Raw genomic sequence first — 23,770 nt, 5'->3', positions numbered from 1 at the left:
GATCGTTAAGCTCTGCCGACGCGTTTCCTGAATTACGCTCGAGAGAGCGGGCGCTAGTCGATCACTACTCGCTCACTCGCTGGCAAAAACCTGCGTGTAACGAGAGCGTGCAGCAACAAGTAAGAGATCAGCTGGAGGAACGCTTCTCATTCTCTCTCCCTCTCTCTCTCTCTCTCTCTCTTTCTCTCTCTCTCTCTCTCGGCAAGAAAGTGAAAAATTAACCATGAGAGCGTGAGTTTCTGGCGACGAAACCTGTGTATATGATGCTATCGTCGATTATCATCATAAGGGCTGACCTAATACGATTATTACTACTTGCAAAAAAATCAAAAGCTTTTAACTTCTGCTTGACGGCTATCTTTTACAGTGGCTTCGGCGCGTTCATCAACGCGAATGAGGAAGACTTTTGGCTAAATCAGACGTCGAAAAAATCACCAGCAAAAGGGCAAATACATTAGTATTATATTATTTTACCGTCGCAGAATGAAAAGAGGAGTCTTAGCAGCAAGGCACAATATGAAAGCGGCAGCGGCAACATCTCGGCGCTTTTCATTTAAGGCTCTCGACTCACCATATATATGATACTCGCGGTTTCATGCTGCTGGCGCATCCATAATGCAACGACGTGTCAGTCTGTCCATCCTTTAATTGAATCGCGCGCGCTCGCCGCCTGTCACTCTTCCCAACTATTCGTCCGTGTCAAAACAGAAGTATGTGAAATAAGCACTCAAAGCTTTTCTTTTTCTTATTTAGAGATACGCCATTGTCTTTCGCCCTATACACGTCGCATAATTTGCAAAATCAACTGAATTAATTTCAACCTTTACTGCGCGATCGCATGTGTAAATTCGAGGAGCTATTTTCAGTTTTAGTATAGTAAAGAGCACAATAATTAAGTGTAAAAAGAGCAAGGAATTGCGACATATAATACGTCATTTTCATAAAAAACCGTAAATTTGGTGAAACACAGCTTGAATCAATCCGAAATTGTTTAAAACCTGTGTAAAATTCAATCACACAAGAGAACGACGAAAGCAATCAATTTAACGTTATCGTTCGAGTGCATTCGAGAAATGCGAGCAATATAATCTAAGACATTTCCTCTGCGCGCATCGAACTCTCGCCAGCTCGCGCATTTTCCAATTCAAGCTGCCTGCTCATTTCCATTATTTCTCGTCGTGTACGAGATCCATCTGGACAGCGAAACACAAGTGGGCCACAAGAAGGCGTCGTCGTCGTTGAGAGACATCCGCGTGGGCAGCCTCCGTGACGATTGCTCGTGACGATTAGCCGCCGCGTCTGCGATTTGCAATTTCAAAAATTCGCCACCGCGCCGTACAATGCGCTGCTGCGCCGCAGACAGACCGCACATAATTCAAAATCAGTCGCGCGCGCAAGACGGAGAGCCTTGTCTTTCTCTTTGTATCCGAGGCAGTGCATTTACTTTTGCTGCGGGTTCTTCTTCGACCTTTCGCATAATCAAGCCGAGACGGAGTTTGTCATAATTATGTCGCCGGTACATCTGTACGCATCCATTGAGCTTTTATTCTCAAACGTATGCTTCATTTTCATTTACGATATATGAAGTGAAATTGACTCACTGAAAATTAATTTTTTGCATTAATTCGACACTTGTACAATCAATCAGAAGCAGAAACATTGCAGCTCCGAAGTATCCGTTCAATTTTCACTCCCGAAGATTGAGTGACACTAATTAAGCTTCTTAGGAAATACTACTGAAACTATCATTTCAAAGTGTACATGAGAAACAACGCATACGAGAATCGCGTTCCGGATACGAACTGAATTTTGAAATGGCAGTAAGACCAACATCACTCACACTCGCTCGAATACACATCGGAACGAATGTAACTTGGAATATAATTAAGAGCTTGAAATATGCCAACACATCATCCACCCGCGAACAGAAAAGAATGACTCTCAAATTACAACATCGCTAATTAGAGCTTCGTAAAAATTCTCGTAGAAAGGAAAAAACATTGGGCGCAGACAAAGTTACAGCCGTATATATACGCCAGTCGTAATTAATTTGTCGGTGGTAGGGGCGTGAGATTACGCAAGATAAATAACAGTAATCTCAGGCTCTTGCCTGTCAATCAAGTACACACATACATACGTATGTACGTCGGCACTGCGCGCAAAAAATTACTACGCCCCCTCCCCCTCCTTCTCGTACGAACGCGATAATTCACGATTTGACACCTCAATGAATTCTTTACGAGGCTCAGTTTATTTCGGTGTTATAGTTGATCGTCGTGGCGTAGAGGTATGATGGCGATTTACGCGCGCGAGAAATTGAAAATTATCTGACACACGGTAGCGCGCTTCTTCGTCTTCTGTAGACGGTAGGCTAATTTTCATCGTATAATAACGTCGATCACCACACAGACGCGCGGCCCGCGTCTGCGTTATTAATTTTCCCATTAAGCCGCGTTGCTTTATAGTTATAACTCGGCGCTGATCGCCGACAAAAATCAGACGCGCGCACGCGCCTCTCCTTTTTATTCTCTTCGAGCGGCTTTGACGATCGACTAAATGACCGATACACGATGTTTATGATCCAAATAAAGCTTACGGTTATAGTTAATTAACGTGCCATCGCGCGAACGATCGACGACTGAATTAATTCACAACGATGGAATTTTCATAAACATCAGAGACAAATACGTTGGTGCTGCCAATTGGTGTTTGTTCTTATCTTGATGTCAAATACTTTCGATTTTACCGGCTTCAAAAAGGAGGAGTTCTGTGCTCGATCTAAATTGTTTTATGTACGTTCGAACATATATCTGAAACGGTTCGACTCGTTTTAAAGAGGGTGGGCTCGTCCGAAAGAGTATGAAATTATCGAAGCATAACTTTGCGAGTAATTGCAAACAATTAAGAAGTCGGCTTTTTTTCAAAAATACTAATCTCGTTTGTTTTTATCTTTTTCCTATGTAGCTACGATAGTTACGGGGAGATCAAGTGTCAGGCATTCAATATTTATTAATCATTAGCGCGCAAAGGAATTTTGCAGGAAGCCACAAAGCCACAACAAATTGATTGCGCGGTATTAATTAGAATTAACATTAATGAACTTTTAAGCTTAATTGGTAATGCGCTGAGTACTAACAAGATTATATTCAAACGGATGGTCTTAAAGTTGAATTTTTGCTGTTTTTAATTCAATTAACACATTTACTGCTATCTCATTATATTGGCCGAACATATAACTAAACAAGATATTGGCAGAAGGGAATAATCGTAAATTTAGAATATTACTAAAGCGTCTGTTTCTTTGGGTACTTTCTCGAGTTGGACAGCAATGAACGAGCGGAAAGAAGCAAATCGGTCGCACTAAATGACACGTTGCGCTAAATCATACTCTCGGATAATTATTTTATCTATGATTGCTTTGGAGAAAATCGTTATGACAAAGCACAATACGCAGTTGTCCGGAGTTGCAGTTTAAAATACAGCCCTGTAAAGCCAGCAATCTCTCGCCTTGGGCTAGATTAGATTTTGAGCGACGTTTAAGATCGTGACACCGTAAGCACTGAGTGTATGGATTTATGCCCCTCCGCGGAGCCCAAATGCCAGGAATCAATCCACGTGCGCGCAAAATTATACACTCCCCTGAGCGAAACTTTTCATCATCCAGCTGTCGTATCGCCAAGGCTCTCCGATGCGAAATTGAGTAATTAACGGCTGCGAGTGCGCATTCCTCATTCCAAGCGGCAAACGAGCAGAAGTATTCTGGAAAATAAACCCGTGTATGCGGGTCGCGTGTCCAGTGCCATGCCAACAATCCGCAGCGCGCCCGACAAGCCTCAAGATACCTCGGCCCCGATACCGCCGCCGCCACCGCCGCCGCCACCGCCGCCGCCGCGCACCTACGTGCCCATCTCGTTAAACCAACTCACACTCTCCTCTTCGTCGCTCTCCTAAGCTTCTCCCTCGTTTCCCAATCGATCTCATTCGCATTCTATTCGCATGCAGCGGATCTCAGCTGAGAATTAGCAAATTTCAATTTCGGCGAGGATCCGAAGGCGAGAGCAACTCTTTCAACGTGGCGAAAACAAGGCAGAGCGCGCAGGCTGCCGTTGTCGTAGGCATTTCCTCGGCGAAATATCGCTGCGCGGCGCTTCCAATCGATCTCGAATGTGTTGCGGCATTTCTATAATTGGCCTTGCTTCTCCAACCTTACGTATAAGCGAGTAGCATATACGCTTATAGCATATGTGGCTGTACCTTGCCGTCGGCTAACGAAAAGAAAGAGAGGTGGTTACATCGCCAAGGTAGAAAGGTTTATGCGACTTATCCTTCCTCGCGCTCCTCGTTGCTCTCTTTAGGCCGCTGGCCATTTCCGCTTTTTGTAGCCTTAGCGCTAGCTGGCAAACGCGCGATTTGCATAAGACACGTGGAGAACAGCAGAGAATATATATATATATATATATATTTACACACATATATATGTATGTATATATGTATATGTGTGTGTTTTTATATATATATATATATATATATATATATATATATATATATATATAGAGAGAGAGAGAGAGAGAGAGAGAGAGAGAGAGAGAGAGAGGAGAGGTGTGCTCTCTCTCTCTTTCTTACTCGTTCTTGCGTGTGTGTAAGCTTGCATGCATTTACGCGTGTATCGTATAGCGTCTATATTGAACCTCGTCTCCCGCTCTCTCTCGTGTTTATACGCAAAGTAATAAACGCTAAAGGTTTCTACACTTTTTTTACTTGTAATAATCTGACTTGCGAGCGCGTGAGTTTCGCTTACACTCTCGTTAGGCGACGAAAGGATGGTATTTGCCGCAGTACCTATACACCTGGAAATTGGGTTAGCATCGTCTGGTTAAAATTTTACGACTTTTCCGATGGGGATGTTCAAATATACACGTCTATAAATACATTGCGAATGCGTTGTCGAAGATTACCAGCTGTTTCTGCAAAAATAGCTTCATTACTTTCCTTCTTCAAATTCGCTCCGTAGATAGTGACCATCAATAACGTGAAGTTTATTCCCGTCGGGATCGCGAGTGACATAATGACCACTAAAATGCTCGACAGCATAAACAGCCGCTCTAATCTATCATCCCTCGAGAAATCGAGAAATGATACTTTCAATTAGCGGCAAAAACGAAAAAACAGAAGAGACAATCTGGTGGATTTCCAATGACGTTCAGAAAGCGAGCGACGCGCAAGCAAAAAGCGGAGAAACGAGCAGGAAGCGAGGGATTGAGTCTAGCCCATTCATAAACGAACGGACACTAGCAGTCTCGAGATATCAGGCTCTAAATCATACACGCAAAGCGTGTCCCCCCGCGAAAACAATGGGCTCTCGCGTCGTCAATTCCTCCCAGTGTTACGCTGAATCCGATTAAAGCCCGCGCGCAACAGGAGCACCTATGTAGGTATGTGCTACCAACGCCAAGCCGAATTACAATGCAAACGCGACGTATGGTAATAAGCCTGATTCTCGGAAAAACGACGTCCTACTAATTCACTCTACTTTCGATCGATCCTCGCACGCATGTCCTATTCGTAAAATTAAGGATGATTTCCAGAAACAAGCTGGAAAACGTGGAAAACGTGCTATCGAGTTGGATGACATTGCAAATAAGGAAGCTTACAAGAGGGAAGCGTAAGAAAAGAGGCACGCAGGGAGAGAAGGTAGCTTTTATCGCCGTGCGCACGATTATAAAGCTCGCGGGCGCCGCCGCCGCTGCGCGCGCGCGCGCGAGAGAGAGAGGGAGAGAGAGAGAGAGAGAGAGGCGCAAAGCAAAGAACAACAAAAACTAATCAGCACTATACTGCACTCAACGAGTTCCCTTTCGCGACTAGATACGGTATAAAAGCGCATCGTCGTCGCCGGACAATGGCTCCAAGTTTTTTTTCCACTCGGCGGTGGTCCTACTGCGTTCATTACCGCGTCTCCCCGACACTATATATGTACGCCGGGCGCACAAAGCTCACCACATTGTTTGCGCGCCGGGGCAAAAACATCCGAGAGGCAGAGGCGCAGACAAAATCCCGGCGAATAATTAACCAGCGGAAAATCTTTAGCCCCGCGCCGATTAGCATCTTTTATATACTGACCTCGCTGAGAAATCGCGCTATTCTCGACTTCGATCTTTACGGCCGCCGATTCAGCCCACTCGCCGTGAATGTGTGTGTGTGTGTGTGCCTAAGCTGCCTCATATTATTCAGAGCTGCGGCGCAATTATACCAGCTGCTTACCTTCCTATTCGGCCTGTGCGCGAGAGCTGCTTTACGGGATTCGCCGGATTTCTTTTTTGCTCTCTGCTTCCTTCCAGTCGAATCGTACAGTCAATTATGAGAGTTGAATTCGTGCATGCAAGTTTCAAAAATAATCCGCGTCGATATATTTTGCCTCGAAAAAGACGTAAAGTTTGGAGAGATATCGAAGCGCGCTAGGCACTTTAAGATAACAGTGTAACAGTACGACATCGAGGGAGCTTGCTTTGTGTGCTTTTGGCAAAGAAGTGCGCAAGCTAGGTCACTTTTCAGAACTTGGACTTTCCTTATGAGGGGAGAGACACGCCTACGCTAATGGTGTCTGCATTCCGCCGCAGCACCCGATGCAAACCACCATTGTGCCACATTCTGTTCTCATTTCTCGAGCTGTAAATTTCATTGACATACAAGTACACACGCGCGCTAGACTGCCATTTAAGGCAGTAAAGAGCGAAAAAAGAAAGAAATAAAAAGAAAATTCGATAAAAGTATACACAGGCGCGAGTCCGCATGATAATAAAGTTATAAATAACAGCGAGTGGTCGAAAGAAAGAAGCCCGTGGTCAATCGTTAAAATGCCCTTAACAGCCTTCGCATTACCCATCGCGTTCGCTTGGGTTTTTTTTCGGTCTTCCCCTCTCTGGCGAGAGCCGCGCGCGCGCGAGTTGCACTTAAACGCGGAATTCCTCGAAGGCGCGCGCGCTCGCGCGATTATATTTCACGTCGCGCGCGAGCGATCCATCATCCGCAGCCAAGAGTCCGAGCTAATACACTCGGCGGACCCATCGAAATTCAATCGCCTTATTACACTCGCGCGCGCCGTTATGACGTATGAATTATTGATGCAGCGCTTTTTGATCGTTTATGACAAGAGTTTTATGGACTGGCCGAACTCATCTCTAATTACGAGTTATCGTGACGAAAAAGATTTCAAGAAAAATACACAAAACGGACAACAGCGCCGACCGCTCGGACGTAATTGGCTTAATTGACGATAGACGATACAAATAAAAAGAGCGAAAAAACGCAGCGCGAGAGCGAAGCAAAAGATTGACTCGTCATTTTCCGAAAAGAAAAGAGAGAGAGAGAGAGCAGAGAGAGAGAGAGAGAAGGACGATAAAGAAGAGAAAAGGGCAAAGCAAGTGGAATTCAATATACAATCGCGAGGCTGGATCGCAATGCACGCGCGCAGCATGCGTATCGCCAGCCGGAGATCTATCGGTGCCACTTCATTGACTACAAGAAAGCAAGAGAAAAGGAATGGTCTTGCGCGAGGAGGGCCCCAGTTTCCGACGTCGATCGTCGATCATCGGACGCGAGCGCGACAATCGGAACCCGAGTATCGGCCGGCGGATAATAATTATTACTTCTATTTCGTGACACACCGGGAGCAGCAGCTCCAGTCCCAGGATACGCGATGTGGCTTCTGGTATGCCGGCCGCATGATATTTCAAAACTTCTTCCGCGCGCTAGTACATTGCTTGATGGCTGCGTGGAATCGACGCTGCTGCCGTTAGATTCATTGCCAACTCGATGCCACGAGCTTCTTCGGTCTTCGGATGCGTATAATTATCCGCTTGCTGCTGCGCGCGTGCACCGCACGGTATTTGCGATTTGACGCTTCTTTTTTTTTACCATCTCAAAAATCTCTTTTTCATCTAATATATACTTGTTAAAATTACTCTTCTCTTTTGTTACAGAATGATTTTTCGTCGCCATATTTCACTACGCTCACTCTGCACATTTTCAGTAAGTGTCCTTTAAAAGTTGGTTTACGCATTATTATCAATCTCAACATTGTCCATAAAACGGGACACAGAAGGTAGATTTGGACTATAGTCGAATATATGTTCAGAGACGTCGAGATGAGAATAAAGATATACTACGTACGAAATTCACTTGCAACTTTTCTTTTGTAGATTCGAAAACGTCGCGCGAGCTTTCGCTCAATTAAAGCGTGAACAAAGGGGGAGGGGGGACACGCGGACTGGTTTTTCAGCGAGATAAGGCGACAGTGACGACGACGAGAGCATGCGAAAATGTCGTAGCGCGCGGCACACACATACACCTCCAGAAGCGCGAGCGCGCTCTGATTGCTGTCGCGCACGCGGCGAACTGTACGTACGTGTCGATTTCCAGCCAAGATAGATCGCCGCCTGGATGTGTCCTCGTATCAACATTCTCCAATTTAAGCTTCCTTTTTCCCCTCTCTCTCGATCGCTGAATTATAATGCCGATCGATGCGAGTACGCGCCCGCGCTCCTATGTGATCTTTCATTAAGCGCATCACTTTTGATGTTTGACTTGATCGACGATCGAAAGCTCTGGCGCAATCCCTTAATGAGGTGAAACGATACCGAGTCAATTATAAATCATTGTCAGTTTGGCTACGAAAAATAATCAAGCTCCCTCGTCTTGCAGCCTCGTGTGTCATAAATAAATCATCATTCACGGAATAAGCCTCTCCGTCCGTAGGCGAGTGCAATCGCGCAGATTCGCGCGCTCGCTCGATTATACAGTCCTAACGAATCCGCGTGTTAGAATTTACACGTGGCTTAGTCCTTGACAGTTTCCTTCGAGTCTCGTGCGCGCATTCCACGACACCTTGAAATTTCCGCGTTCTATGTGTCCGCGGATCATTTGGATTTGACAGAGGCAGTAAGAGAGCAATCTCCTTTTGGAAATCAGCAGAGCCTCGGAAAATATATGCGCCTATATTCGAGTATGGATAGAGATCCCGTGGAAAGCCGCGAAGACCAAGCACCAGCTGTGGCCACTATTCATTGTTGCGTTGCTCAAGCTTGCATACTATTTTATTCGAGTTCACACTAACACGCACAACTCATTCGGTATTTCCAAATTACTGTGTATCGCAGCTTTGTGGACTTACATTTTTTAAATCAAAATCAGTTCTTTTAAAACTAACCACTTTCAGAAATAATCTTCGCAGTTGAAGCATATTCCTCAAAGTAATAATACTTTTTGCACGTTTCGCGAGCAACAGAGTTATACACTTGAAATAAAGCCCGCGTAGATAGCGAATGCTCAAGGCAATATTAATTGACAAATGAAGGGCTTCTCAAGTTTCGTATAGTAGCTCGCAGCGATAATCTCGCCGGGGGCTCGCGAAAAACCGCATCTCTCATTCTCTCTTTCTCTCTCCCTCTGCCGGCGAATTTTTCGCGCACCTGACTCGCATCGCCATTATCTCGAGAATAATAGACGCGCAACCGAGAGAGAGAGAGAGAGAGAGAAAGAGAGTGAGAGAACTGCGGCGATATAAAGATGTTCTATCAGTGATATTGTGTTACGTGCCTCTTTTCAACCGCTCATTCTCCGGCTTTATCTTCGCTCGAGCTTTTTTTATTACTTGCTAGTTATCTTTCTTTTTACTGAATGCTCGCAACAGCATAGCAAAAATATATTAATCAAATACGATTTTACAAAAATAGAGATAGATCATTCATATCTATAAACAGATGTTGGAGATTGCATTGGTTGAAGATTGGCATTGGAGGTCATGAAAATCCCATGTCTATCCGAATATGTCTAATTGTAAATATAAAAAAAAACATGCGTTGTTCTCATATCACAAATCTAAACAGGTCGAGTCTCATAAATAAATGACACAATCAAAGCAAATTAATGATCGCAATCAATAAAACTCCCTCGACAAGTTTCGTAAAGTGCAAAGGCAGAAGGGAAAAAACGTAGCAGTAAATCCCTGGTAAAGGCCTAATTACCCGCATTCCTGGTTTTTCCTCTGGCCAATTACCAGGCCAATCAAGCAATATCTTACCGAAATCCTAGTGCCTTTAGATACGCAATAACTTTCAACTCAACACCTGTCCGAGAACTGGGAATTGCGACACCGTACTCTCTCTCTCTCTCTCTCTCTCTCTCTCTCGCACAATGCGTACAAATTAGATAATCTGGCGAGCGCCAAGGAGTCCTTTCATCAGGTGCTATATACTTTACGTTCTCGTGCGCGATCACGGGGCAGAAACTCGATCCATAGAGCAAAGCTTGTTTAATCCAACGGCGAAGAGAGAGAGAGAGAGGGAGAAAGAGGCGTTGCCGAGCGTGACAATTGCCAAGCTCTCTCGAGCGCCGCGCTAAAATCAGTAATAAAGAGTCGTAAAGATCGCGCGTCGCGCTTTAGGCTTGCAAAATGGCCGAATGCATTATCAGCTGTAAAGATCTTATTCTTCTTTTCGGTGCGCTCTTCTTGCTTTTGCCAAGCGAGAGTGTGCAAATTATGCACTTCCTCTTGCGCGCGTGCCACTCGGGTAATATAAGCTCGATAATTTATTGAATCCAATTAAGCGCTCTCGAGTGCGTGCTTGTGCCCCGATAATAAAACCCGTGCCGACTTTGGACACTTGAACGATAATTACTCGTTTATGCGCAACGCGCGCGCAGCACGATTGTAATACCCGCGCGTGCGCGCGCGAGAGAGAGAGAGAGAGAGAGAGAGAGAGCAACAATCAATTTTCAATTATATGGCGAAGATGGGGATTGTTACGAGCGGTGCGCTTGCGATTAATGCACGACCCTGCAGCACGTGCTCGTTGCATCTCTATTGTATCGATTTCGCCAAATTTCATTTTTTAATGCGAAATCGACTGAAACGTTTTCCGGGCTTACACGTCATGTCAATCATAACGTACAACAATATTAAGTACTCCAATCTAATACTCTACAAACCAATAAGTTCGAGTAGTTGCTTAGTGATAACAATTCAAGTTTCGTAAGAACATAGAACTCAGTAGTAATAGTCGTCCAATTAAAAGTGAGCATGCCTTATGAATATCAAACATTTCAAGCGCACAGCCTTAGGCAGACGCAAAACACGCCGTAAGTAAAGTGCGCTACTAGCTGGGACATCGGCAAAAACGGCAAGCTATCAGCGTCAAGTAAAACGCAAAGAAAAAAAAAACGACAAGAGCAAAATCATTCGCCAAGCGGCGCGCATCCCATGAACAAGCGTGCAAGAAGCCATATCCGCGCCTCTAAAGCGCGTGGGCGCGTTGATAAAAAGGAAGGAGAATCCTTTGGACGCACTTTCGTCACGGACAACACGCGCGCGCGAACCTCCAGCATTATATACACGCGTTAATAATTTATCGGTACGAGCCGTAACTAAAGCGTTCTTGCTTCTCGCACGTCGGTAGACTATGATGGGCGGAGCTCAATTTATTGGGCCTCACATTCATCCGATAATAATTTATTTAATCATTTATTATTTTTATTTATATATGTATTTATTTTTTTGGTAAGCATTGTCCAATCAACGTCGCGCGTATGTATGCTTAGTTCTAATATCTAAATCCAAGATAAGCAGCTGTCAGTCTGCACACTGTTGGTTGCCGCGCTGCGCTTGTGCTTATTCTGACCTTCGAGCGAAAGATTCGATTGAGAATCTAGATAGAGGCGTCATCGATTGAATGCCATTCCGATGCATCGACAGAGTAATGGCTTAGCGAGCTGGCGATCCGAAGATGCTGAACGGTTATGCTGACGATTGTTTTTCCTTTGATGTCTTATTTATCTGCGCAACCACTAACGCTTTTCTTCTCTCTCCTTTTTTTACCATACGACGTTCTATGATCATTAAATAATAATAGGTTCGAGGGAACAGTGTAAAAAGCTGTTATCGCGACGAATTTATTATTTTTTCTGTTGTTGAATGCATAAGTCGACGAAATACTTTAATACAATTGTTTAATAATGAAACGTAGATATAATTGTTAGCAAAATAAATTTTAATATAAAAATACTATATGCTGTAGCTTAAATAATATATGAAGATACAACGTGTTAATAAAAATAATATTTATTAATAACCACATTAGTGACAGAAAACAACGAAATGAGCTGAGTCAATAATAATTGTTTTTGTTTGTTATAATAACTAATTCATATAATTGCATGAAATATCTCATTCACATTTGACAACCTACACTTTATTATATTTAGCTGCGAAGAACATGAATTACAACCATTATTTTTTAAAGGCACACATAGAGTTATATATTATTTTTGAATACCATTGACACTAATATTATAAAATATTAATGCAACATACAATAATCAAAAGGCACAATCAGATCCAATAGATAGTCATAACAATCTATTGTTATTTTCAAGCGTAAATATAAAAAATATATCGGAAGTATAACAATAAATTGAAAAATTATTTATATTAAAAAATAAGTCACGATTTGCAGTTCTGAATATATATCACAATAATAGAGAAATATTAAGGCAATATTTTTGTTACTAACAAAAGCTGCCTAAAATTAATATTTTTGCTTATGTTTGACAGAACCTCTGACCGATAAGTAAATTGTCAAAGATATTAGGATCATAATGCCGACAGCAAATACCATAGCGTAGATAAGTACTCGATAGGCCATCTATAAAATAAATTTTTAATGAATGATACTTGTCATTAATGGATTTCATATATATCACTTACCCGTCTTTCGTTCCTATTATACTGGATCTCTTCTAAAACGATTTTGGCAACTTCACGTAAATGTGGTTCGCAATTACTCTGCTGATATGCCTCTGCTTGCTGCGGTGTTAATTCAGCTTTTGTTCTCCACAGAGTCATTATCAATCTACGTCGTTTTAATTCTCTATAAAAATCCATTTCTTGTTTGGCAGCTTCGACCGTCTCACGAATGATTGCATCGATATTCCCCTGCTTCTCCATGATGCTATAACGAAATTTTAATCTAACTTACAACTGCATGTGATTCTCTTCAAATGAGTAAACTAAAACGCGAGCAACATTACCTGTTGAGGTGCTAATTATAACTCGTTAGTTATCACTTGAATTATACTCGTATTAACAAAGCTTTAATATCCTTCAGTGGTAAACTCAACCCTCACTCACTATTCTAACAACTTCTATTGGTATTTTCTGCGCATTAAGAGGTTAGTATTAATTGCAACAAGAGATGCATTACGAGTGTCGTCCAACCACTGCACAGTGTAAACTGTACATTGATCAACTGCACGCGAGCAGCTTTAGACACACGCGCAAAATGGATCGCGCCATTTTTTTAAAACTGCTTAAAAATTTGCATAAGTATAATTCCAGTTGCATGAATTCATTTATAATTACATATATTATATTCTTTTATAAATGTAGCAATACATATTGTAATTCATATTAACGTACAAAAGTCATATGACATTTCTTTTTTAATCTATTTATTGCAGTTATATATAGATATAGAAATTTATTATACGTTTCTAACTTGGAAAAGACTTATGAAAACTAGTTCATTAACTAATCATAAAAATAAAGAATAAAAAGCGAAAATAATCACTTATAATTATTAATTCTTGCCATTTTTTAATAGTTTTGAAAAATCTTTGGGACTGCTGTTGCTATTGTTTTCATTTATGTTGGAATATATTATAACGTTTTAATAATCAGTGAGGCACATTATTCAATGTTATTGTAAAATAAATAATAAAATACACCAACTGCATGTACGTGGTTTTACAAAAAATCGGATAAAGTTAATATTATTAATATTGTGGTCAGTAATTACGTTTAAAACGTTCATTTTCTTCTCAAACAATCGCGATAATCATTGGCAACGAAAACAATAAGTAATACAAAGATAAAAAAAATAATTTAAAGCCTGCAAAATAAATAATTCAATATTGTGAATAAGGACTCATTCTTGCAATCAAACAAATTTCGGAAATTTTTCTCACTTTTCTTCGATCCCTATTAAATTGAATGTCTTCTAAAATGCTCTTAGCCATCTCTTTCAGAAGTGGGTGACAAGTGCTATGCTGGAACGCAATTTCCTACTGTGGATTTAATTCTCCTTTCAAATTTGGTGGACTTAAGGAATTACATGTCAATGATCCATGTCTTTTATATTCGTTGTAACATTCTATTTCTCGTGAAACTTCTATAGCCGTTTCATATATAAGTATATCATCTTCTGCCTGCTTCTCTATAATCGTAAAATCAAGTTTCTATCTTTTTCCTATTCCAGATCTTTTTCGATAATTTGCAGAGGGATGTCAGATAATTTACGGTTGTATAGGATCGGCACTCGAATATCAAAGAACTAACGCGCAAGGACAATACAATAAACTCGTTGATTATTTTATTATTAAGATGTATATTAGAAAAAAAAGACAGTAGTAAATCACAACTCAATTATTATTTCATAGGTGACAGAAGCTGTAATTTCTTTTATTATTTTATTCGATTCAATTATCCCAATAATTCGTAGTATGTATTAACACTTGAAAAATCTTATAAAAATTAGGTCCATAACCCATTATAAAAGAGTAAAAATAACAAATTTTAGTGAAGAATCTAATTTTCTGCAACTAACAAACAGTAATAATTAGTAATAATTAGTATATAATCCTCGCGATGTTATAATCCTTTTGGAAGGTTTTTTTTGCTTAAATATAATATTAATATTCATGTACTGTAGAAAATAATTATCAGTATCAAAAATGTATCTTGATCAGCTGCTCTTTGAAAAATAGCTTGGTACTTCCGGAAATTGCGGACGCTTATACTCCTTAATGTTTAAGTCCATATTTACGTTTAGGAGGTTTGTTCATCTCCCAAATAATGAAGCCAGCTGTTATTGAGGCAGCAATAAAAATAATACCAAATAGACCATAAAGAAAATATCTTCCTATCTAAAAAATAATTCAAGATTGTAGATAAAGATGTTTTGAATTACGAAAATTCGCTTACTCTTCGTTGATTTCTGTTATATTGAATTTCTTCTAGAATGGCTTTGGCTGCTTGTTTCAAAAAGAGATCGCAATTGCTGTTTTCAAATGCAATTGCCTGCTGCCGAGTTAATTCAGTTTTTGGCTCCCATATACTTATCGCTTGTCTGCGTCTTTTTATTTCTCTATAAAATTCCATTTCTTGAGAAACTGCCTCAACCATTTCACGAATAACTGATTCATGTTGACTTTCCATAGTAGAATGATTTCTGATAGAGACGCAAGTGCTTATTGCGCTTAATTCTTGTGAATTAATCGAGCGGACTTATTAATAAGAAATACCAATTGCTCACGTAACGTACAAGGACGACGCATGCCGACGAGAGGTAAAAAATCTAGTAGTAATTGCTGTTGCAAAATACTTCATTCAATTATTTCTTTTTCAGACACCCGTACGTGTTAACGTAATTTAGTTTCCTTCTCCACAGCTATTACTTTGGCCCACGCTCACTGTGTTCGTATGTTTGATTGGTCTTCTATACGACTCAGTGGTTAACACATACGATAGTAAGAACTACTAGTGCACCGTTGCAATTGTAGTATACACTCTACTATTGCTTTCGTGAATTACGCGCACGCGCATTTGCAAGTTTATAAGACGCAAGCGCAAATTTTGCAGCGCCTGCTTCAAATGCCTCGACCTCGCCGGAAGTAGTAGATTTATTCTGTTATAAATCTTTTCATAATGTCTTGCAATAATGCGACTAAAATATCGGTTATTTTACAGATTGCTATAGCACATCAGTATTTTTAATCTAATAGACACGGAAAACGTTCGATTTCAATCACAACTACAATTATAGTCACATTATTTTTATCATATTTTATAAGTAAGTTATATATTAATAAGAAAGAAAGTAAAAGTTATATAATATATGTATTATTATTGTTAATATTATGAAAGTAAGAGTCATTCGATTTTTTCTTTTATGCCGTTTATTTGTAATTTTTTAAAAATAACAATACACATTATTATTCATTACATGTTTACCATATTGAAGAAGCTTACAAAATTACTTTAATAACACATATCGAAAATCTAGCAATAAAAAACCTTAGTAAAAAATTTATTACCTGCTACTAATAACCAGTTATAAAGGTCTTAAATCTTGAACGCTTTAGTAATATGTTTTGGTATTTTTGAACTTGATAGAATTTACTTTATAGTTTAGACTTATTTTTTAAATGAATGTTATCGTTTTTTTAAGAAATAAATTTTGAAAGGCATAATTTAACTGAATATGTCATATTAGTTCTTATTTTTAGGCTAAAAATTTGTAGTGTGAGTATCAAAAATATATCTTGATCTGCTGCTCTTCGGGGAATGGTTCGGCGCTTGAAAAAATGCAAACACTTTTATTCTTAGTAATATTTTAAACTATATTTGCATTTAAGAGATTTGTCAAACTTCTAATAGATTATAAAATTTTAATTATTTTATATGATAAATATAAAAATAAATAGACCATAAACTAAGTATATTTCTATCTAAAAAAATAGTCCAATATTGAAATTAAAGATAAATTAAGCGGTTAAACAAATTCCCAAATATTTTCTCGCTCTTTAATTTTTATTATATTGGATTCCTTGTAACATGATTTTAACCATTTGTTTCCAAAGTGGATCGCAAGTACAGTTTCAAAATACATTTTCCTGTTGTCGAGTTAATTCAGTTTTTAACGTTCATATACTCATCATCTGTCTACCTCTTTTTAATTCTCTATCAAATTCCATTTCTCGCAACATGGCCTCGATGGCTTATGAATGAATGAATCACATTGACTTTCCATAGTAGCAATTACTTTAAGCTTGGTATATTTTTCGATAAATTGTATAATAATTGTATAATAATTCATAATACGAAGGCAAGTGCTGGTTATATTCAATTTCCATTAATCAAAAGGATGATTAACAATAAACAATATCTTTTTCTGACGTAACATACAAAGACGATGCAAGGCGTTGTAAGGCAAAAAATCTTGTAATCGTTATTATAAAATATTTAATTGCATTATTTCTCGTTATATACCTGTGCGCTTCATACATTGTATCTATCATTTTTCTGTCTGTTATATTAGTCTACTGTATTCATATTTTTGATCAGTATTTGATGCGATTCGTCAGTTGGTACATATAACACCAAGAGAGATAAATACTGCGCGTATAGTGCCCTATATATCACCTATGCGCTTTACACTGTTGCATTTATGACTTTCGTATGTGCACATTTGCGAGCGTATATATACGGCGCAAGCACAATTTCAAATTTTTCTTAATATCAAAAGCAGTAGTAGTATTTTATCTTCAATATTTTTTTTTAGCTTAACATAAATCACAATTACAATATAATATTATGAAACGATAAATATAGAAATATTTCCTCTTTGACCTGTACTTATCAAATAGACAAATAACATTCACTCACATAGACATCCATCGTTATTGAAAACGCATATAATATAAAAACTTACAATCAAAATGTCAATATTTCATAAACTATAGAGGCATATACAGGCTATATATTTTAATCCACGCTTGAGTTTTTGACTGTCGCTCAAACCAAAAAATAACTAGAAACATAGAAGCAAGCCTCGGATTGACATCTTTTATTTATAGAACGTTGGTCCAACTAATTCGCGATAAACCAGTGAATACCACTTGTTAGTAAATATTCTTCGTTAATTTTTATACGCGGAATCCTATTTTTACTTTTTACCCTATTTAAGTTTGCCCGTTCTTTCCATGAGATTGGTCTTTATTAAGTTTTTATTTCTACTTTCATTAATGTTTTCTGTGGATTAGAAGCTGTATGTTGTTCATTATAAAAATACTGGGTATACGCTTAACAAATAGATAAATTATATGCACGCATATTCATAGTTGCTTAAAAGGCAAATGCAATATTTCCGTCCCTCATTCAAACATTAAAAGCAGTAACCATATTGTTTATTTAATTTTCTTGATCGTAGCATTGATAAAAATTACAATTATTAAATACAAATACCATCATCGTAGAAATATTGGTATTTGAGTGGGATTTTAGTTATTTATATTGTCTCGATTGTACATTATATCATAATAAAATTTATAGAAGTAAAGTTTTGTTGATAATAGTGATATATAAAAAATAAAAAATTGTTAGGCAATAATTAATAGTTTAGCTCTTATAAACTTTTTTAAATTCACGATCACAAATTTTATTTAAATGCAATAAAATAACAAATTCTTATAGTCTATTGTTAATTTTTTTATAGTTTATTCGATATTGTTCGTTTGGCAATCGAAATAATAAACAACCTACAGACCAGCTTTTTTCTCTTACGTATGAATTACAACTGTCATCTTTTTCAATAATTGTAAGAGCAAATATTAATTGATTATAATAATAGAAAAATAATTAATATATCGCTACCATATTCTTTTAGTATATTATTACATGCAATACTAACACATACATATATCACGATGATGTCAACGTATCAAGAAAAATTAAGTTACTTAGTACCAATCATTTTTTTCCATTCCATAAAATTTACCATTGTTGAATATTATTGTAAAAGACTGATATTATTAAAAACATATTCGAACAAACAAACAACGTTTAATTACTCCAGTTTGAATATAACGTAAAATCAGAACTTTAATTTTTGACCGTGTTATATATAAACCATTTAAAAAAATGAATATTTGTATAAAAATATAGATCTTATCTTCATAAATATGACTCAACGTCTAAACATATTATTATTGTCCATTTCACGTTCCGCAAGGGACTTTAGTGGAAAATCCAAATCATTATACCGGCTACTGCAATGAAACCACCAATCGCAATGAACAATGCAAAATAAATGACGCCTTGCGCCCACTGAAAAGTATTTCAATAATAAAAATAAAATGACGTCTTTAAGCTGATAAATGAATTTAAGAATTTGACAATACTTTTCTTTGGCCTCTGTTATAATCGATTTCCTCTAAAATGGCCTTGGCCATTTCTTGCAAAAGTGGATCGTAGACAATTGGGTCCATTGTGATAACTGGCTGATAGTTTTTTTCTCGAGGTGGTCGTGACCTATATACGGTCAGCGTGAGTGGATGGTTTTTGAAATCTCGAAAAAAATCCATTTCATCTAAAACGGCTAGTGCCATTTCCTGCATAAGTGGACCACACTGGCTTTCCGCAGACGCTACGTATCGCAATCCATACTCAAGTTTTTGATTGTCACATAAACCAAAGAATAACTCGTAATAAAGAGGCAAGCGTCGAGTTGACATCTTTCATCTAGAACGGCAACCCAACTAATGAACTCAGCCACGAGCAACGAGTAATTATAAATTGCGTACTCCGCCACATGCATCAAAGCAAAGCCGTAACACTTCAACGAACAGTACTAATAATATGGTACTGCGCTCATACAATAAATACCACTTGTCAAGTAGAATGCTTCATTGATTTTAAAAAGTACCTGTATACTTTAACACTATTCAATTTGGTTATATCTTTTCTACCGGATTGGACTGTACTGTAAAGTGTAATGCTTTCATGGACTTTTATTCGTGTCTTCTGCGACTCAGACGTTGCATACTGCACCTAGTTGATGCATCGCGACTCAGCGCACGCATATAGATCGGATTTCGCGCACGCGCGATCGCGAGCACATAAGGCGCAAGCGCCAAGTTTACAGCGCTTATTTCAAAGGCTTTAATGTTACACCTGTTGGAATTAATGACGTTTTATTTTGCTTCGAACGTCGTTTCATCTCGCTTACATATTCGAATTGAAGTCAATTCGTTCTGGCTCTGCTTAGAGGTGAGTTTATGCGTTGTCTTTAAATCGTATTTGTAAATAAGCCAAGAAAAGCGGAAGTGACGTTATTATGCCATCACTGACAACAACCTGTGTCGATTTTAATTAATGAAGAAATGGTGAGTCGGGCAGTAATCAACTAGATTTACATGTGCGAATGCCGGAATATTTGGACGACGCCAAAGATTATACCACTGATTACAAAGAGGAAGAAAATTATGAAAAATGATGTGCAAAAATAACCACAGCGGTATTGCATCTGAAAGGTGAATAAGAAAATTTTAGCCGACGATAGAATTAAATTGGCTAAGTTTTGTTTATGATCGTCTTTACCTTTCTAATCTTTCGAATGTACGCTATTTCTTCCATAACGGCCTCACTCATCTCCAGCAAAATTGGATCACAAATTCTTTGGCCTGTGTTTTCCACTTGAACCGCGTGCTGTGGATTTGGTTCGATTACTCCGTTTACTTGAGAACGGCATACAAGTAATATACCTCTCTTTCGTTGCCGAAAGAACTCAATTTCTTCCAAAACAGCCTGAGCCATTTTACGAATTGCTGGGTCACACCTTTCACCCATCGCAATCACAGAATGTAGTCCTACTTCGATTCTCTTATTCTCCGAAATTGCGTCGAACAAGTCTTCGTAAGGAGTTATTCGTCTACGATGATCATCGTCATCGAACATGTTTCACCGAGGTTATCAGCCTGACTGACAAGCTCTAAGTTTCATTGAAATAGCGGTCGTGCCTATCTTGTAGTAGAAAGTTAGTGCGTTATACACGAACGCAGATAAGATAAAAAATGAGTTGGCGGATGAGTCACCGTAAGAGTAACGCCTTAAAAATAGCTTCTAAAGTACTTTTATTGGAAGCATACAAGCTCATAAAGTCATAAAATCATCTGACTGTGCAATCAAACGAAGAGTACGATGCGCGTAATGCTCGTCGAGACTTTATAGCACATCTGAAAATCCCTAGAAATTAGTAACTCGTTTTTTTGTCACAGCACGCGGATTGGAAGTTTCACCATCGGCAATTGGAAAAATGGCAGCCGCGGGCTGCGTCGGCAGCAGCGAATATCAGGCTCGGCGATCTAAATGATCGACAAGCGATCGACATGGTCGCGCCAGCAAGCGTCGTTTAAGCAGCAATCGCCAGTGTTGGAGAACAAATTTTCGCCTGACACGCTCGTTTGTTAGCTGCCCTTAATCACGGTTATTATTGCTCTGCCCTTCTTGTTGCATAGCTGTGTATGTGCTTTTTTCCCCTCGTGTACGATCCTGCGTTGATAAGCCGCGAGGTGCGAATGATTCAGGTCCATTATCTGGTTTATCGGTTTACCGTGGAGGGCTGGGGAGGGGGCCCAACGTAAAGTGCAATAAAAAAGTAAATAAAGAACCTCCTTTTACCCAACGAGCGTCGGACAATATCGGCACACACGATCGCCATTGTACGTATGCGCGCGGCTAATTAGCGGCTAATGCAGCATACCGTTGGCAATTACCCGATAAGCATTCGCTGCGAGCTGCAATCGCTTTAAGTAATTCGTCAAAGTGCAATATTTTATTGAAGAAAGATCACGCAAGAGGATCCGCATATTTATAATGCCCGCGCCCAAGAAAGACAAGACGGAAATTCCTTGCAAACGCACGAGTCGCATGACTCAGGCGCGTCTGTACCTCTAGACAGGTTCTAGTCTCACCCTTTTTTCTACCTTTTATCACCAGGTGTCGATCGCTATTCTCGATCGAATGGCAAATCGAGAGATGCACGCAACACCGCAAGCGCATGTATATGCACATACACACGCGCCCGACGTACATAAATTCAGAGAGAAAGCGGTATTTCTTTTTTTCCTGACGCGGATCCTCGCCGATGACAAAACTGCGAGAGTTTGACGAACGCGTGCAAGCGTTAGTTGGGAAAACGAAGGAGGATGAAGAAGCTTAATCACGAGCTGCTAACTCAGACGTCAAGTGCGGGCAGACCGCATATCGTGACGTGCCGTATAGCTCTGAAACAAAGCTTTGGTAACCATAGAGCAGTTGAGCTGAATTAATAAAAAATAAACAATGAAGCGATATTCCATTCTTAAGTAACTCTATATACACGTGCAAATAAACACACAGCGTTTGCGCGCGAATCCCCATTGAAACTTTAATCCTGTTGTACTCGCAACCCCCTCTCTCTCTCTCTCTCTCTCTCTCTCTCTCGCTCACTCGTTTGCGATGGTTTCGAGGCGGAAGCAAATCTCGCCCGTGGCTACTTACTACCTTTGCGCGAGCTCGTTACTCAAGACGCCCACGCGATTAATTACTCTCGCGGATTCTTGAACGCGAGAATGAGAGAGGATTATTAGACGCATCCGTCGTCTGACAAAGCGCTGGCTTCCGGTCCGCCCGTTCGCTTTCAAGCTGTGCAAACAAAGCTCGTATAATACAGAAATTTTTTCTCTTCGCACCGTTGTCGTTCTATATGGCGGCGCGGCGGAGAGCTTGCTTGCGGCCTGCGTTACTTAGCCGACGGCCGTTGATCATCGCAGTGACGTCTCTATGTGTGATTGCGAATATATTTGCCACGAGATTTAATATGCGGGCCTTATGCGCGCGAGGCGGTGAAAATGCGTATTCTTGTGGCGTAGCTAGACGACTTATGGGGTTTTGTCCGACACTCTAACGGCCAGTTTTGTCGTCGGAATAGAGTATTTCGAGCGGTCCTTTGCGAGTCGTTACACTGCGCGCAACAGTTTACATTTTGATTGGCGCGCCCAATAAAGTACCACGAAAACAATGTATAACGTATGGAGATATCGCTGGCGTCCGCTGGAAGGAACGCCACGGTAACCGAAAAGCTTGCCCACGCCCCGTAAACCAACACTTCTCTTTCTCTCTCGCTCCAACTTATCTGTTTGGCAATAGTTTCTCGGCGGCGTCGACAGCCGCGCAGCGGCAAGCTTATCGACGCGTAACGGGGTATCAGCTCGCTAAACTCGTGCGCGCGAGAAGTGCGCGGGTATACGTGCAGTCGCGCACAGACGCTTTCAGGAAGCAGCATCGGTACAATGGCGTCGGGCATCGTAAAGTAGCCCTGCTGGCAAGTTTACGCGCGCGGCGCAGTGCGTATATTTTCACTGGCGTGCGTGTACGCGGGGATAAGCCGAGAGCCATTGTGTCGCGGCGAGCGCGCGCGCGCGCTCGAGAGGGACCTGCCCACGTGCGACGACGCTAATGTCCACGCGCGCGCGAGCAGCGATAAAACGGCAGAGCCGAGCGCAGAAAAGCGTAACGACCGCGCGATCCTCGGTTTTATCCGGCAGGTCGTGCCGGTTTCGCTCTTCCAGGCGACGCCTCTAACGAGAAGCAAACGACAGTTTGTCGTCGAGACATGCGTACAGCGCAATTCCGTGCATATGCGTATGCGTGGAAGGCGACGCGCAAAATGTCTGCTGGCCAGATGAAGGTCGAACAAAAGGGAAGAAAGAGAGAGAGAGAGAGGAGGGCGGGATCGGGCACCGTTGGCTCTCGAACGAAGCTGCTGCGAATCTCAGATTTAATGGCTCGTGATGCCTTCCGACTATCGACAACCGCAAAACGGGGCAACGATGCTGATTCCGCGCGCGGATCTCCCGATGGACTCTGCTCGGATAGCAGTGCTCGCTGAGATTTGCATAACGCTGTTCTTTTTTTCCTCGAGTCTCGCTTCTCTCGGCTTGCTCGCAGCGGATGGAAAAAGAAAGCGCGAGCGACGAAAGTGCGGCGAGGAAAAAGCTCGTCCGAGCGAGACCTATCTGTTTTCGCGGCGGCCACGCGGACCAAAGCCGGGCAAAGATCGGCGAGCGCAACCGATCATAAAGGGACTCGAACATACTCCCGCATTAGAACGTACGTCAAGGC

At 40.5% G+C, this 23,770-nt stretch overlaps 2 protein-coding genes across 3 annotated transcripts in view; both read right to left on the bottom strand.

Annotated features, from left to right (window-relative positions):
* Window positions 1-12,127: 12,127 nt before the first annotated feature.
* Window positions 12,128-23,770, bottom strand: part of LOC131668227 (uncharacterized) — a 34,156-nt gene continuing 22,513 nt past the window's right edge. Inside the window, exons 1-3 of one of the 2 annotated variants that reach the window (XM_058942195.1) lie at window positions 13,081-13,439; window positions 12,758-13,001; window positions 12,128-12,695 (exon numbers count right to left, since the gene is read on the bottom strand). In XM_058942195.1, coding sequence (XP_058798178.1) covers window positions 12,579-12,695; window positions 12,758-12,997 — 357 coding nt within the window. In that variant the 5' untranslated portion in view covers window positions 12,998-13,001; window positions 13,081-13,439 and the 3' untranslated portion in view covers window positions 12,128-12,578. Of the gene's footprint in view, window positions 12,696-12,757; window positions 13,002-13,080; window positions 13,440-23,770 lie in introns of those variants that run through there. The other variant, XM_058942196.1, reaches the window with a different exon arrangement.
* On the bottom strand, window positions 13,641-15,567 carry LOC131668226 (uncharacterized). Its single transcript, XM_058942194.1, has 3 exons — window positions 15,372-15,567; window positions 15,032-15,278; window positions 13,641-14,973 (listed from the first exon to the last, which is right to left on the bottom strand). Exons 1-3 carry the CDS (start codon window positions 15,434-15,436, stop codon window positions 14,851-14,853), a joined length of 435 nt encoding a protein of 144 aa, XP_058798177.1. The 5' UTR covers window positions 15,437-15,567; the 3' UTR covers window positions 13,641-14,850.

This window comes from Phymastichus coffea, unplaced genomic scaffold, assembly GCF_024137745.1.
Source record: "Phymastichus coffea isolate CEN01 unplaced genomic scaffold, Cenicafe_Pcof_1.1 PCOF00075, whole genome shotgun sequence".
NCBI classification, from domain to species: Eukaryota; Metazoa; Arthropoda; class Insecta; order Hymenoptera; family Eulophidae; genus Phymastichus; species Phymastichus coffea.
This window is presented reverse-complemented; position numbering and strand designations above follow the sequence as displayed.

What these genes read in the sequence shown, in the direction of transcription:
- LOC131668226 (XM_058942194.1), bottom strand. Translation starts at nt 15,436, where the DNA reads ATGAAGTATTTTGCAACAGCAATTACTACTAGATTTTTTACCTCTCGT. An exon ending in CGTCGGCATGCGTCGTCCTT is followed by an intron (nt 15,279 to 15,371) that starts GTACGTTACGTG and finishes CGTCTCTATCAG; the next exon opens with AAATCATTCTACTATGGAAA. An exon ending in ATAACAGAAATCAACGAAGA is followed by an intron (nt 14,974 to 15,031) that starts GTAAGCGAATTT and finishes ATTATTTTTTAG; the next exon opens with ATAGGAAGATATTTTCTTTA.